Consider the following 16,331-nt stretch of genomic DNA (forward strand, 5'->3'; position numbering starts at 1 on the left):
TAGAATATTATTTTAAGGTATGCTACTTTTGTTATGTCGCATTTGTTTAACTCTGTGAAGCTGTGTTACTGTGCTGGCTAGAAACTAAGTCAAGTTAAGGTTGGGCATTCATAAGTAATAAGCCTCCGTGAGTGAACTTATTTGGGAGCTGGGTGGTAGGACCCCCAAAAGACCAAAACCCCCAACAGCATTAGATTTACCTAATTAAATTTATTTCAATCTCATAAAAAATTAAAAAGTCAAAATATATGTTGTATAGCAAGTATTTAAACACATTACCAGTTTCTGTTCTGAGATTCTATTAAATGAACCACTGAGTAGTAATATATTAGAGATTCTGTACACAAGAGTAATATATTAGAGATTCTGTACACAAGAACAATAATGAAAGAAAGCCAAAGGGCAATACCAAAGGTTTTATTTTCCAAAGAAAATCTCAAAGAGCCTTTATTAAAGGGAGAGAAAATAAACCACATCCATTATATTAAAAACCAAAACAAAACTGGTTTTATTTTTCTTTCTCAGAATAGAATTCTCTTCTATAAAGATGGTTGCAAACTAACAACCATCATCAACAAACACAATGATCTAATCACGAGGACAGTTTGAGCAACAACTACCATTATCACTACCATCCTCTTGTAAGTCAGAATGTAGTTATGTGCTCAATATCTAAGAGGATAACAGGATTACCAATAGAAGATGTGGCCACACTGCGCGTATATGCCAATCGTTTCTCAAACCAAACAGCTGGGTCCAAGAATTTTTCCATGAAGAAGTAACGGAAAACTGGTTCAAAGTTTTGGCAAATAGTCATGAAGGTATCATATTTCTCTTCAAACGACTTCCTTTGTACTTCCTTTAAAAGGAACATTTGGAACATTTTCTTAGTATTATGTATTAAGCTCATTTCATTCAACTATTATCCACAATGCTTCTAGATGAAATAGCTAATAGATTATCAGGGCAATAAAAAGATAAACAAGACATTCTACTCACAAGAGGTTAGCAATCTGGTCAGGAAAGCCTTTAATTCAAGTGATGATCCCATTAGGATCCCACCCCTTGACTACCCCTTAACTAAATTCTAATTTGAAGGGTCTTATAATATAGATGGAGCGACAAGGGATGCCAGAGGCAGTTCCCAGTAATCTTAGGTGGGGTCACAGCATGCACTGTGAGAGGACGGAGGGGTCAGTCTTCTGTCCTGAAACCTCTCTGTGGAATATGCTCCTGAAGCGAAGTTTATCAACTTCAGTGGGCTCAGTGCCCATCCATTTGACGATGACATCCTAACCTGGCCCAGGCACCTCTAGTTAACTTGAGTGATATGCCACTCCATTTCCCACACAACATCCTCACTTGAATCCTTCCAAACCCAAACACAGCCGCTTGCCTCACAATCCAGACTACTGTGAAGAGCACACCTTTCTGTACACTGTTTTTGATGTTGTTTACTTTTTAATAAAATTTCATCCAGGTATATATTGTGTATGGAGTGTATTCCCCCATCTTGTTCGCGCTCACCCTCTTTTTTCACCAAATACCCTCCCCTTTGAATCCTTTGTATCCCTGAAACATTTCACTTCTGCTTTCCTTCATTGTATATATACATACATAATTTTTTTAAAATTTAGGAACCACTAATTTGAAAAATCATGTATCTGTCTGAGCCTGGCTTAGTTATTATTATTATCTCTGGTTGCATTCATTTTCCTGCAAATAACATAAATGTCATTCTTCTTTAAGCCTTAAAATTTTCCATTTTCTTCATCTTTCTTGTTGCTGGACACCTAGACTGGATCTGGAATTTAGATTCTGTGAACACCTGGCAGTCCTTCATACACACAGGAACAGTATAGCTGGGTCACAGGGTAGACATTTTTGAGAAACCTCCACATTAACTTCCATAATGGCTGCACTAGTTTACATCATCAGCTTATGTAAAGTCATCTGTGCTAGCATTTGTTGCTTTATTACTTAAAATTTATTTTTAATTTTTATTTATTTTACTTTATGTGTATAGATGTTTTACCTGTATGCATGTATGTGCATCACATGGGTGCCTGTTGGATACCCTGGTTTGAGGATGGTTGTGAACCACTATGTGTATGCTGAGAACTGAACCCGGGTCCTCTGAGAAGATCAAGTGCTCTTAACCTTATTCAGCTCCATTTTATTACATTTTTACTTACTGTGTGCACGTGGTGGCTGGCGCTGGTGGAGATGCATGTACCACAATGCACACGTGTCAGTCAAGCACAGAGTTGGTGCTCTCCTTCCCCATGTGGAGTCTGGGTTCTGAACTCAAGTAGCCAGGCTTAGCAGTAGGAATCTGCTTCTCTGCTGAGCCATCTCCCCAGGCCCCTGTCCTTGGCCACTGTCAATCTGACTTGAGTAGAACAGCTCAGCATGGATTCTGATTTGCTTTTCTCCAATAACTAGTGAAGCAGAACACTTACTCATACTTGTTTAGATTACATTTCATCTTCCGTGAACTGTTCATTAGTCCATTTGCTGACTGGGTCACTTGTTTTCTTGTTTCTTTCCTTTTTTTTTTTTTAAACGTTCCTTGTTTATTCTAGATATTAATCTTCTGTCAAATGCATAGTTGGCAAAGACTTTTCCCTCATTCTGGAAGCTGCTTTTTAATTTCATGTGACACCGTTTGTTGGCTGGGGACCTCGTTTCTGAGTGACTAAAGTCCTATTCAGAAGGACCTTGCTAGCAGCAGTATTTCCCCGCTTCTTTCTTTAACAGTGTAACAGCACTTCCAATCAACCAATTCTATCAGCTTTGTCTCCTTAATGTATCTCTTCTCTACCCATGATTATCCGTTTGTACCATTAATTAGTCTTACTTAGTTCAGATTATAGCCCCAATCTGTTTTCTCAAAACCACAGCATAAATTATTGTCAGAATTATCTTTCTAAAAAGTAAATCTGTTGCTGGGCATGGTAGCACATGCCTTTACTCCCAGTACTCACAAGGCAGAGGCAAGCAGACCTCTGTGTGTTTGAGGCCAGCCTGGTCTACATCGAGACCTCTGGGATAGCCAGGACTAGAGGGACCCTACCTCAATACTACACCCCCCAACAAAAAAAAAAGCAAACCTGATACCCTATTCTTCACAAGGGTCTTTTTCACCTACAGGATAAACACTTACAAGCATCTTACAGCAATGTTCCACTTTGGGGATCAATTACTACCAACCTCATTCATTCCTTCTCAAAACCTAAGCCCATGCTGTCTGTACCTACTCAGGCCTCCTCCCCATTGTCTGTACGCTTCTACCTGGAAACCTACTTATTTACAAAGCTTGGTTTAAAGTTCGATACCCTCCCACTCAGGAAGCCTTTCAAAAATCTAATTCTCCCCACTCCTCCTCACCAGGCACAACAAGTGCTCCCTCCTCTAAGCCTATCCTTTACCACAGGTGCCCTGCACAAACTCCCATCAAATGCTAATCACATGTTTAAAAAAAAAAAAAAAACTTTTAGGGGCCAGTGAGGTGGTTCAGCAGGTCATGGAGGCTGCCATTCAATCTCCGATCTACAGGTACAAGAACTGGCTTTACAGAGTTGTCCTGTCACCTTCAAATTTGTATCATGACATGAGTGTCCACACACACACATCGTACAGGTACACAAACACACACACACACACACACACACACACAAATACACACAGATACATATACACACAGATACAGTTTAAAACAAGCTAACAACAAAAACCATGTGACAGAAACCACAATGAACTTTCAGGGGCAAAAAAAAAAACAACCCACCAAAACCAAAAATACATGATTTTTACCTTTGACAAGGCTCAAAGTTCTACTATGTGATACATCACTGATCACTGGCAAATTACAGTCCCTAACATCTCACTTTAAAGTGGGGATAAGAATGATGATTGTCAAAATTGTGAAGCCCCAGCTTAGTGCCTGGTTTTCAGGAAGCATTCAATAAATGCTGCTAAAACAGCAAGTGTGGGAGGCCAGCTGGGAGACCGCTCCCACATTTTACCCCAGGGCACTCTTGAGAAGAGAGGGGTAAGAGATTGAGACAGAAGGATAGAGGGGAGAGAAACAGAAACACAGGACAGCCTCGGGAGGGCCTGGATCCTTATCCACCGGCCCCTCCTGTCTCTTCTAATGGGCTATTTGTGGGAACGCCAAGGGGTGGAGCAAAAGACCTCCCCCCAGCACAGCCAAGTGCAGACCCTTTCCAATCACCTGGAAACCATGCACGTGGTCAAGCAATCCTCTAATGCAGTTCTGCTGGGTAAAGCAAGCACAGGATCTCACTAGGAAACCTTTGTGGGCCTCCACAAGCAAGTAAATGTTAAGCCAGGCAGCCAATGTAGGAAAATTATTTCAGAAAGTTGTTTCATGTAAAAATGGATTAATCTGTTTCTCTATTTTAATTGGCATTTTGTTTGTTTTATTTTATTTTGGTTTTTTGAGACAGGGTTTCTCTGTGTAGCTTTGGAGCCTGTCCTGGAACTGCTCTGTAGACCAGGCTGGCCTCGAACTCACAGAGATCTGCCTGCCTCTGCCTCCTGTGATGGGATTAAAGGCGTGTGCCACCACTGCCCGGCAATGTTTTATTAAGAATCACCTTATCACAAATTGGAAGAAACTGGTATAAAGGGGACAATGTTTCTATTTCTAAGATGACAGGGCTGGCACTTCATATTGTGTAAAGAAAGACCTTCCTATCTCACTCACACATTCATCTTGGTAAGTTTACATCCTGTAAACTAAGTAGTATCTTCAACAGTTATCTTATGAAGTTATATATTTTATATATATAAAAGTTATATATAATAATATAACCTTTCAACTCACCATCATTTTCTTTTGGCACTGAGAGGCACTGAAATCGTTTGGTCTGTATCTTTTGTGAGCACCTTCTTCGTTGTTGACAAGATATTCACCAATAGGGATGGTTCCTGTGCACCACTCAAGAACACCACTTCGCTGAGAGAGGGGAACCACCTGAGGTGAAATCAAAGACCTTTGATTACAGAAAGACATTAAAGAACCATTGAAAACCATTCATCAGCAGCAGTGCAGAGCATTTTCCAGGATTCCTTAACATCTGCCTACAGGGATAAAGCCCCTGAAGCTCCTGGGAGGAAAGCATGAAATAAACCTAGGCTCAAAAATGAAGATTTTTCTAGCTTCTGCTTAGACTTGATTGATCTATAATTGATTTGTTCATTTAGTAGAGTATGAACTCTGTTTTCACTATGCTTTGTTTCTGAAACAGGGTCTCATTATGTAGTCTAGGAGCCTTGAACTTGTGATGCTCCTGCCTCAGCATCTGGAGTAGCTGGGATTATAGGTATGCACCACTGCACCTGTTACTTTTCCTTACATTTTTGTTAATTAGGACACACACACACACACACACACACACACACACACACACACACATCCAGTTTATTCAGCGTGCATTTCAACATTTATATTGGTTGGTGTTATTTTCTTATTTCCTGAAGGAGGCATGTAGCTCCTTGTGCTCACAGGTAAGAACTAGGAAACCTTTGTCTCTTCAAAGGGAGAGCTGTATAAGCTGTTTTCTGCTCAGAAGACTGGGAGCAGAGATAGTTAAAGGCCTGGTAAACTCTGTGCTATCTGTATGGCCAGGCCACACCAGCTCCTCCAGACCCTTGAGCTTGTTTATCTCATTTAATCTATAACATTACCCTCCCCCAGACCCTTACCATGAGCATTGTTTACTTTGGGCCTACTTTCTCAGTTAATGTATAAAACCTATTTTTATGTCACTTGTACTTTATAAGTTTTGATATAGTCATGTCTTAAGCTTTATTGCACACGTGGGATTGAATTAATTATCACCGGGAAACTTTTTCCCAATTGTGCTGTGCTTAAATATGCCTAAAATAAACTACCGAGTATCAGATACTCAAAGTCTGACCAACACCAGCTACTGAGTAGTGCTGAACCGGACCTCCTCCTTGCCTCTTGCAGACTGAGTCTCTGCTGGCCTTAGTGTTTGTGGAGACCCCCACAATTTTCCCTGAAATACTGCTGCAGTGATAGTCCACTGGTAAATATATAACAGGGTCACAGGGAATGTACTATCTTTAACTTAGTGAAGTAACTATCCAAGGGGACCGCTGCTTTATAGACTTACCTATTACTGAATTTTTCCAACACATTTGCATTTGTCTGCTTACATTTTGCCACTTTTGTGCTAACTGTAGCACACTGTGGTTTTAGTCTGTATTTTTCAGATAACTAACAGAATATCGTGATAGGTTTACTGGCCACTCAATTTGTTTCTTATGAATTCTGTTCTCTCCTATTTTTTATATGACAATCTTTTAAATTCCCTGTAAGAGTTGCTGATATATTCTACATGTAAATTTCTTGTTAATAAAACAATAATCTTGTGTTATAGTATTACAATTCATTTCTCTATGGATCCTGGTTTTTATGGTATCTTTAATTCTAAACATCTTTTTCTTTTACTATATTCAGATATGTAGAACTACTTTAGGTTTTGTGTCCCAAGGAAGCCTTTAGCTCAAACTCAGCTCCTCATGCTTACAATGCATGCACTTTATCCACTGCACTATCCCCCCACCCACAGAGGAAATTTGGGTATAACAAAATAAGGTGTCTAAGCTTTACTCTGCCTGAAAGCAGCACCTTTAGCTGAGGCAGGAAGAAGCGGTTATTTTGAAAGTGGAGATCATTAATCAAGAGTTCTACTTTACATTTATTGAGTTTGAGATGCCTTAGACCTCTATACAACTAACCTTACAGGAAGTAGTCCTTCCAGATGGTTATGTATAGATGACAGGTCTATTTTTTTTTCTTTGAGCTGAGGATCGAACCCAGGGCCTTGCACTTGCTAGGCAAGCGCTCTACCACTGAGCTAAATCCCCAGCCCTTTTTGTTTTTTTTTTTGTTTTTTTTTTTGGACAGGTCTATTTTTAAGAGACCAAATGAAGGACAAACAGGGGGTTGTTAAAAGCAGGTTAGATTTCCCAAGAGCACAGGGACCAGCGCAACTGAGCCACAATCTACATGTAAATTTTTCTAGTGATTTGAATGGCTTCCAAAGCCCCACACTGCTATGATGCTCAGTAACCTAAGGACATGAACCCCAAACACAAAGCTAACTTTTCAGCTATCAACTGCACACTCTGAAAGCCTGGGACTTAGAACATAAAAACTTATTTTATTCCCATCTTTTATTTCCTTAGAGCATCTGTTCTCTAAGGCAGGAAACAGCTAACAGCTTTTTAACCTTCAGATCAAGCATAAGACTTAGTTAGGATAGCGGGTCTCCAAAAGTGTGGTCCCCAGCACCACTCAGCATCCAGGTAAAATGAAGTCTTGGGTTCCACTCCAGATCAACTGACAGAAATCCTGAGTATCTGTTTTAACAAACCTCTGAAAGCCAGGGACAGTGGTAGAATTTGACCCCAGGCACTGGGATCCTAGCACTGAGACAGGAAGATCAGGAGTTCAAGGTTATCCTTAGCTACAAGGGAGACCTGGTCTCAAACACATACAATGATGGGGTGGAAGTGGAGAGAAGGGGAGGCAGAGAGAAAAAAAAGGGAAGAAGGGAGCACAAATCTTGTAAGTGGTAAGGGCTGCTGAAGTTTGAGTACTAATAATCTGAACCACATTAAGAAAATAGCTTTGGGGCTAGCGAGATGCTCAGCAGTTAAGAGCACTTGTTTTTGCAGAGGACCTGGGTTCAGTCCCCCAGTGCCTATACAGCAGTTCAACCTGTAACTCCAGTTTCAGGTAATCTGACCTCCAAGGGCACCACACACAATGTGGTACATAGACACATATGTGAGGAAAACACTCATATACATAAAATAAATCTTTAAAAAAAACAACCCAGCTTTTACAGACCCTTAACTTTTTTTTTTAGAATTGAGAATTAGTCTTTAAAACATCCGTTGGGCTGGTAAAGTAACTCGGCTGGAGGCACACACACTGGGCTTTTAGAAATGTATGCCTGAAAACGTTTTAAGACTTACTCAGTTTTACTGATTTCCTCCACCCCAATCAGCACCCCACCCCTGCAGGAGATTGAACTCTGGGCCGCATACATGCTAGGTAAGCACTCAATACTACTTACAAAATGTTTTATTGAAATTTTATTGTCAAAAATTATTTTGAAATAAGCTGGTATTTTTCAATGCCATCCCATTTAAAATTTATCTGTTTTCCTGCACATTTTATGTTTTCCTAATTATTTTATCCATTCCTATATTTATGTTGTTAACACCAGTCCTAGGTAGTTTATTCATGTTACATACTCTTTTTTTTCCCTTCTTATGCAGAGACCATGCTAATTTTCTTTGTATTGTTCCAATCTTAGCATTTGTGTTGCTGAAGTAAGTACAGTATTACATACCCTTTAATTGTTGTGAAGGGAACATTTTTCCACTGTACTTTAATGTTTAGGTTAGCTCCTAATAAAATTTCTAGGGAAAACACTTACGGCATCTACCCTTCTGAAAGCAAAAGAACCAGATAGAGAGACTGTCTGGAAAGAAGTAATTCTTGACTAGGTGAATTAAATACTTCTTAGTTTATTCCTATCCTCCTGGGAAAAGGAAAATGCATCAGCAGTAAGTCCTGCTACAACAGTGACAGAGGATGGAGAGGAAATGAGACCTGGGAACAAAGCCAGAAAAGGACAAACTATGGAATTTTATCTCTTAGAAGAAAGATAATTAACATCTAAATGTTTAACTATTAAAATCTTGGCTTGCATTAAGTAAGAGTTAATTAAAGAGCCAAAGATCAGCTAATAGAATAACATGATTTGAAGATTTCTTAAGCAAATTGTGGAGGACATGGAAATGGGTATGACTCCACTGACCATCCTCTAGCAAAATCTACCAAATTATAGTTGCCTGTGTCCTCTTACCTATCAATCCAACTTTTGGAAATCTTTCCAACAGACTGACCAAAGTATGAATGAAACATGCAAGTTCACTTTATCTGTTCAATGCAGAGCATCACTGTTTGTAGTAGCGCACGCCCAGAGACAACCTAGATGGTACTGAGTAAGGACCTATAAAACAAACTATGAACATACATGCAAATGACAGCATAATCCCTACATCACATTACTTAATAATGGGAGACTATTTCAGTTGCCTATAGAAAATATCTAATGGCAAATAACCTTAAATGATACTAAAATAAAAATGAAAATTGTATTGTCCAACCAGAGAGTGGCCGTCTATGGCTAAGTGGCTCTCAAAGTCTAAAATATTCACTATTTGTTCCTTTCACAGAAATCATTTGCTTATCCTTGGTCCAAATAGTGCACCAGAATAGAAGTCAGTAAGTTACCTTGTATGTGCAGATAGTCAGTTTCCTCTTCCTAGTCTCAGTGTTTCTCTGTAGTAGTGTATTGCACATCTGGAACACCTGCTGCATGACAGCATCTTGCCTCAGGTCATCACGGCCCTTTAGAACAACAGACATAAACAGGTACAGTTTACTTTACTGTAAGCACACGGTCATCTCAGAACAGGCACTACAAGGCACTCAGAAATCAATCTGAGCTATGAGCCTCCTCAGAGTCTCTTGAATCATTATCTACTGCCATTCTTTCATTTAGAAAAAAACTATGAAACTGAGAAGCAACTAATACAAAAGACTAAGTCTCTCCTAGCTGCTTGTCTAATAACTGAACTACTTCACCTGAAGGCACAATACAAAACACCCAGGTAAAGTATTATTTCCTCTCTCTTCTATCTTCAGCAAGACCCCAAAAGCACCTACGCAAGCAAAGCACAGGATGCTGTTACTTTCCAATATAGTAGCAGGTGGCACACTATTAGGCCCAGTATAAGCAAAGGCCTTAAATCTTTTCTAACTACCACCAAAAGCTTTTTTCACAAGCAAGTTCATGATGTGTATACACCTTGGTAACATTCTTTCTCTTGATCAACCACACAAGAGCTTGCTAACCCTAGTAGTGCAGACCTACAATCCCAGCTTCTTCAGAAGCTGAGGTGAGAGGGTTCCAAAGTCAAGCCCAGCCCAGTCAGCTTAGCAAGACCTATTTCAAATAAAACCTAAAAGAGAGCTGGGATGTATCTCCCAAGCAGAGAATTGCTGGGCATGAGCAAGGCCCTGGTTTTAATCCACAATAGTAGGAAAGAGACTTTCTCTACTAGTCTTTACATACAATAATAAAGCAGTTTAGTTCTAGCAAACTGTATGTCTACTTCACAAATGTTTCCTACCTGTCATTATTCAGGATAAAGCTAGATCCAGAGAGCCAAACGAGGGAAGAAAAAAACATTGACTCAAGTTTTTCTTGACCTTGATGTCCTTAATCCTCAAAGGACTATACTAGAAACAGGAAGCTCTCACCTTGACGAGCTGTCTCCTTTCCTTGCCGTCAGAACCCACACAATCTATTATTTTTGGTAAATTTAAACCTCCTGCTAAGCGAAATTCTGCTTTAAATGATTTTATAGTCACCAGATTTTCATACTCTCCTGTGGGATCAACCTAATAAATTATGAAAAATAATTATTATAGGTCAGATAAATAAGAAACATTGAACAAAAACAAATTATAAATAGTAAGCAGAAAAATAAATGAGAACATGCTGCTAACATCTGGATCTCTAACTTACTTTGTTTAAAGTTAGAATAAATAACATTGATAGGTTTTATTTCACTTACTTATTTACTCTGTATGTGTGAGTGTACATTGGGTAAGCATCTATCTGTGTGCCACCATGTCAGTCCCAGGGCTGAGCTCCAGATTTTTAAATCACATATAATTTAGTTTACTTTCTTAAATATATTTTAATAAAATTTCAGCATTTCAAGTCAATTAAAATAGTGCTGCTGAAGCTGGGTGGTAGTGCATGCCTTTGATCCCAGCACTCAGGAGTCAGAAGCAGACAGATCTCTGTGAGCTGGAGTCCAGCCTGGTCTACAGAGCGAATTCCAGGACAGGCTCCAAAGATACAGAGGGGGAAAAAAGAAAAAAGAAAAAAAAGAATAGCGTTGCCAAAAAAACTACTGGAAAAATTAGAACTTAGTTGTCATTTATGTATGTTAAATCATCTAAGAAATTATTTAATTCACAAGAACATCAGGTAAATTTTGAAAAGTGAAGAAATACTCAGTTAAAAAACATAGCCTAAATCTGCTAACCCATATGATGCAGTAACAGGTCAAACTCAGTAGCAAAAGATACTAATTTGAATGTACAAGTGGAGTGAAAGATGTACCATGTACTTATCACATCAGTTTCAGAAATGGTTACCTTAACTGTTACATACATCCTGCCCACATGGCACTTCTGGTAATAAAAGATCACTGTGAATAGCTAAATTTAGTATGTACATGCAGCAGCTTCAAAGTACTATAACACCTGTTGTTTTACTAAATAATATAATGCATCACAACCAATACTTCCACTATATACTGAATTATTAAAAAACAAAACAACTACAGCAAACTAGGGGCAGTGATGGTGTACACCTGCAAACCCCAAGAGCCTCAGGTACAGTTCAGCGGAAGTGCTTGGCTGCCATAGGCACCATACCCACACACAGGCATGCATGCACACACTTAAAAGTATAAAAAGGCTTCCCAGCATATACTAGGTTCAGTTCCAGTGAACAATGGGGATTCTCAGAAGCTTGTGACTACTTTAAGGCTTAGGCAAAGGAAATCTGATATAATCTAAGTGGAAACACATGAAACTGCAAAAATCAGCCATTTAGACTACATAAAAAGATCTACAAATAACTTAATTTACTAATGTGTAATTTATTCTTATTAAAAACCAAGAGTTGGGGTTGGGGGTTTAGCTCAGTGGTAGAGTGCTTGCCTAGCAAGCGCAAGGCCCTCAGTTAGGTCCTAAAAAAAAATTAAATAAAATTAAAAAAAAAAAAAAGTGAAAAACCAAGAGTTAATGGTAAATTACCTTGATTTCCATAGTGGGAACAACAACATCATCTAAATTCTTTAGTTTGGTGATTGGCTGGTTTGCTGGAATACTGATGCCTTCTACATTTAAAAATGAAGAGATTTTAGTGATAACAGTAAACTAAGGAATATCACCCAAGGTCAAGCTGTAACAGCAGCAGCAACACTTTCAAACATACTTCTCTGATTCCTCCACTGAGAGGCATCCAGGTTTGCCAGTATAATGTAGGCATCACAGAGCGCCTCCATGTCCTTCACCATCTTACACCTCTGACTTCTGATGGTATGTACTATTTTGGTTGCAGCCTCTGTTCGGTCCTATATCACCAACAACAAGGAACAAAGAAAGACAGAACAAGGAATATTTAAGCTTCTTGGAGAATATAGAAGAAAATTTATATCTAGACAATTGGAGGACTATAAACCACCTATACAGTGAATGAAATATACACATAAAAAATTCAAGGTTAATGATTGAGTACTTTTGAAAAAAATCTATTTTTCTGAGGCTAGAGAGATAGTTTGGTGTTAGGAGCACTTGCTGCTCTTTCAGAAGACCCAGGTTCAGTTCCCAGCACACACATGACAATTCTAGGTCTAGGGAATCTAAAAGCCTCTTTTGGCCTCTGTGGGCACCAGACATACACATGCAAACACTCACATATATTACAAATAAAAAAATATATTTTCTTTGTCCATTGCTACAAGAAAACAAAACCAAATCCAAGTATTTATGCTCTGGAAAATGTTCAGGAATTGTTAATCAGTTTTGAGAGGCATCATCATAATAATGGATTTAGAATCTAGATACTACCAGCAACACATATCCCTAAAATCTCCGAGAATTAAGAAAAGGAATATTCTGAGAAAGAATGACCGTCATAACACAAAGGGTACTTATATTTAATTCGAATACCTCATCAAGCTGGGAGCTTTCTTTAGGTGCATTTTTGGTTATTCTACTCCTTCTTGCTGCCTCTGGTTTGCTCAAAAGTTCATCTTTGTTTGCATTTGCTAAGGCCAATATAATGAATAGAGTATGATGGGGGTGATCCATTGAAATCCTAGAGATCAGCTATCAGAAAATTAATAACCGTTAGTTTCATACAAATAGAAAAAATTAAAATATACATTTTTCATTGTGCTTCACATCTAAATTCAAGTTAATGTCATTACTATGCAGTAAGTAGTATATGTGCATGTCTGTGTGAAAGAGAACTAGAGAGGAACATCAGAAATATGAGACAAATTTATCTGGAATAAAAGAAAACAATTTTATGTTCTGATTTCTCATTTTTCTCTATCTGGTACTCAATAATATAAAAGAAAGGGGATTATTATGTTGTGACTTCAGGTCTACTTACATTATTGAGGACTTCATGAAATCCTAGGCCTCCCATCATTTTGGTCCCCATTCTAGCAGCCAATTGATACATAAGAGGCAAAAATTTATGTGATGAAATCTTCATTCCATCTCTCTGCCATTAAAAAATGCAAAATTAAGAAAGTGTAATATAACCTCATATCTAAGCCAAAATGATGATACTAAAATAATGTTCCTCTACTAACACAACCTAGTGGCTGTCAAAACTTCACTAACTACACAGTTTCTCTTGTCTCTTGGCCTGTCTGAAAGCCTTTCTAATGGAAAGCCTAGGAAGCCTTGATTCAGTGATGATAAAAAATACTTAGTCCTAAATTAAGTTGCATCCAGAGGTAATGATGTATGCTAACCACTGCATACATTCTAATGACTCTGAGAAAGACAAATGTGGACCCGAGTCCTCCTATGGTCTCCATTCCCAAGAAGTCAGTGAATAACAAAATGCAAGTTCTTTTCCCTACATGCCGGAAATGATGAAGTTTAATACATACAGTAGAACAGACCTGTTCTGCTAACCCTGAGTCTTACCATTCTTTTCATTCCAGAGAAACATTTTACCTTTTCCCTTCAAACTAAATGAGAATATATATTTATTTCATGACCATATCTTAAGATTTTTTTCAAAAAAAAAAAAAAAATTAGAAAGTACTCCTGTATATGTTATGAACTTTTTTATTTGTAAAAGCACTCTACTGGGAAAAAAAAATCCCTCAAAAGCATACATAAAGGAAAACTCTTGCTTAGGATCACATTATCTTTAATTGCCTTTTCTATTCCCCAATCTAGCATTCTCTTCTAGGCACTTCCATATGGATCTGTAAAGATAAAAACTCTCGCCTCCATACAAGTCTGCATCGTTTAGTGCTTATACTTATTCATGAAGCACCAATCCCATTGCTAGGGTTACACAGGGATGTACAACACCAGACACTGAAGGAGCTTATGTCTCAGTTTTTAATGGAGATGCTCAAATGCTGGGTTGGGTAAGACTTGCCTTCATCATGGCAGTGACTTCAGAAACTCCAGAATTTTCAAGCCAGAGGGAGCAAAGTCGGAACACCCACATGTCATGTTCTTCTCCACTTAGCAAGCAGCTGATGTAGTTCTCAACTGCTTTACATAGGAAGCGTTTACGATCCTCTTTCAGGGCATGGAGAGCACATTCATCCAGCTCCAGTTCTCTCTGAACCTTTACTGTGTATCTTGTATTTGATAAATTCAAACATAAAAGTCACAAAGCTTTACATAACTATAAAATCATACATGATATATAGCACAAATGAAAAACAAGGTGTTTATTTCAAGAAAGGAAAAAGACAAAACTCAATGGATAATAAAAGGAACTAAATGTTGTCACAACTGCAACTAATAGAACTTCGACACACCCAAGGACAGAGTAGACTCTAGTTAATTTTCTGCTTGCTCCAAACATACAAAAACCCAATGCAGACTCAAAGGAACTTGACAATACCAAAACAGGCAAGTTTTCTATACTTATTTTGGTACCCAGGAAAACCAAACAACTAACATCCATGTACTCTGCCAAGAGCTAAACCAAGAAAGACATCAGCTCTACAAAGAAGAACATCTGTCAGTGTACTAAAGACTGACTGATGTGATTAACCACTGGAGGACTGAAAAAGCCTGTTTAAAAAAAAAAAAAGCCAGTTTAAGTATTCTAAACTGTAATTCAGATGACAGGTTCAAGTCACATTTTCATGTAAACTCTCCTTTAGCTGAACATAAAACCACCATTTCGAGACATAAAGTTACCTGCTAGTCTGAATTTTATGTTCCCTTAGAAGGCCCACTTCTTCTTTGGCTCTTCTTAAGAGGGCCTGCTTGTTTTCAAATTCTGATGACTTCATGTAGTTCTCAATTCTCTGGTATTGAGTATCGGAGAACCGTGCCAATGAGAGAAATGCTTTCATCTGTCCATTTCTGAGCTCGCTGCTTTGGCCATCAAAACTGCCAGCAACTTTCACTGCCTTCAACAACATACATTCCACTTAGATCGTATTTACAAGTATTAAACATAGTTAAAGAATCACTTGGATCAAGACAATCCACTCATGTATATGTAAATTCAAAACTTGATGGCATGGAACCCTTATCAGCTAACAGCTGCAATGAACTGTGCAGAAATGAAGGGTTCTTCAGTATCCATGACAATGACATCTTACCTTCCATGTTAAGCTTACTGAGTGAAATGACTATTTCCCAAATTAGTGACAATGAAGGACAAAGGGGAGAAATGGTAAGGTCAATGGGGACTAGAGGAGTGAAATCCTAACCCTTACTGTGGGTAGTTGGACTATACACAAATAGTATTGATGGCTTGTATGTTCTCTAATAGGGTATTTGTAGAATAAATACAGAATAACCAGAAATAACTTCTTGAAAGAGTAGCTAGGGGTGGGTCTAAAGAGTAGATGGAAGATATACATGCATTCAGTTATTCCTTCTTTTGCAGCATTCTGCTTCATTCTGCTCTAAGGATTACAAAGAGTCCCAGCAGGAGCTGAAGCAATGAACCACTTTCATTTGCTTTTGAGATATACGTAGTCTTCATAAAAGGATCAAGTGTATTTATGCTAAACAACAATCTTTAGAGCTGCACCAACAACCTACCTTTTCTAGGTAGGTCTGCATGATGACCGCAGGATTTTCTAAGCAAGTTTCTGCCAGCCAGTTGCCACAAACCCTCAGACACTCTGAGTATATGACTTTTAGACCTGCATCATTCTGTATGGAAAAGCAAAAATCTTAAAATTCCTTTTCAAGATTACACAATGTCTTCCATGTAGGTAGAAAAGCAATCAGAAATATTTTTCTTAATGTTTTTACCATATAACTATTTAAATAGTTGTAAGTATGCAAGTTCATGAAATAACCACCCTGAACAAACTAATCTATCTATCCATCCCTCCGTCCATCTTCATCTTCATCTTCATCATCATCATCATCA

The 16,331-nt window shown here is 38.4% G+C and overlaps 1 protein-coding gene and 1 non-coding gene across 3 annotated transcripts in view; both read right to left on the bottom strand.

The window, feature by feature from the left end:
• Atm (ATM serine/threonine kinase) overlaps positions 1 to 16,331 on the bottom strand; it is a 113,076-nt gene that overhangs the window by 8,797 nt on the left and 87,948 nt on the right. For both annotated transcript variants that reach the window (XM_036192817.1, XM_036192816.1), the window contains exons 48-58: positions 15,995 to 16,108; positions 15,137 to 15,351; positions 14,358 to 14,565; positions 13,344 to 13,457; positions 12,896 to 13,054; positions 12,159 to 12,297; positions 11,978 to 12,060; positions 10,403 to 10,543; positions 9,371 to 9,487; positions 4,853 to 5,002; positions 694 to 859 (exon numbers count right to left, since the gene is read on the bottom strand). In XM_036192817.1, coding sequence (XP_036048710.1) covers positions 694 to 859; positions 4,853 to 5,002; positions 9,371 to 9,487; positions 10,403 to 10,543; positions 11,978 to 12,060; positions 12,159 to 12,297; positions 12,896 to 13,054; positions 13,344 to 13,457; positions 14,358 to 14,565; positions 15,137 to 15,351; positions 15,995 to 16,108 — 1,606 coding nt within the window. The remainder of the gene's footprint in view (positions 1 to 693; positions 860 to 4,852; positions 5,003 to 9,370; positions 9,488 to 10,402; positions 10,544 to 11,977; positions 12,061 to 12,158; positions 12,298 to 12,895; positions 13,055 to 13,343; positions 13,458 to 14,357; positions 14,566 to 15,136; positions 15,352 to 15,994; positions 16,109 to 16,331) is intronic.
• On the bottom strand, positions 8,301 to 8,408 carry LOC118588112. Its single transcript, XR_004945515.1, has one exon. It is a non-coding gene; the product is annotated as a U6 spliceosomal RNA (small nuclear RNA).

This window comes from Onychomys torridus, chromosome 7 (assembly GCF_903995425.1).
Source record: "Onychomys torridus chromosome 7, mOncTor1.1, whole genome shotgun sequence".
Lineage (NCBI taxonomy): Eukaryota > Metazoa > Chordata > Mammalia > Rodentia > Cricetidae > Onychomys > Onychomys torridus.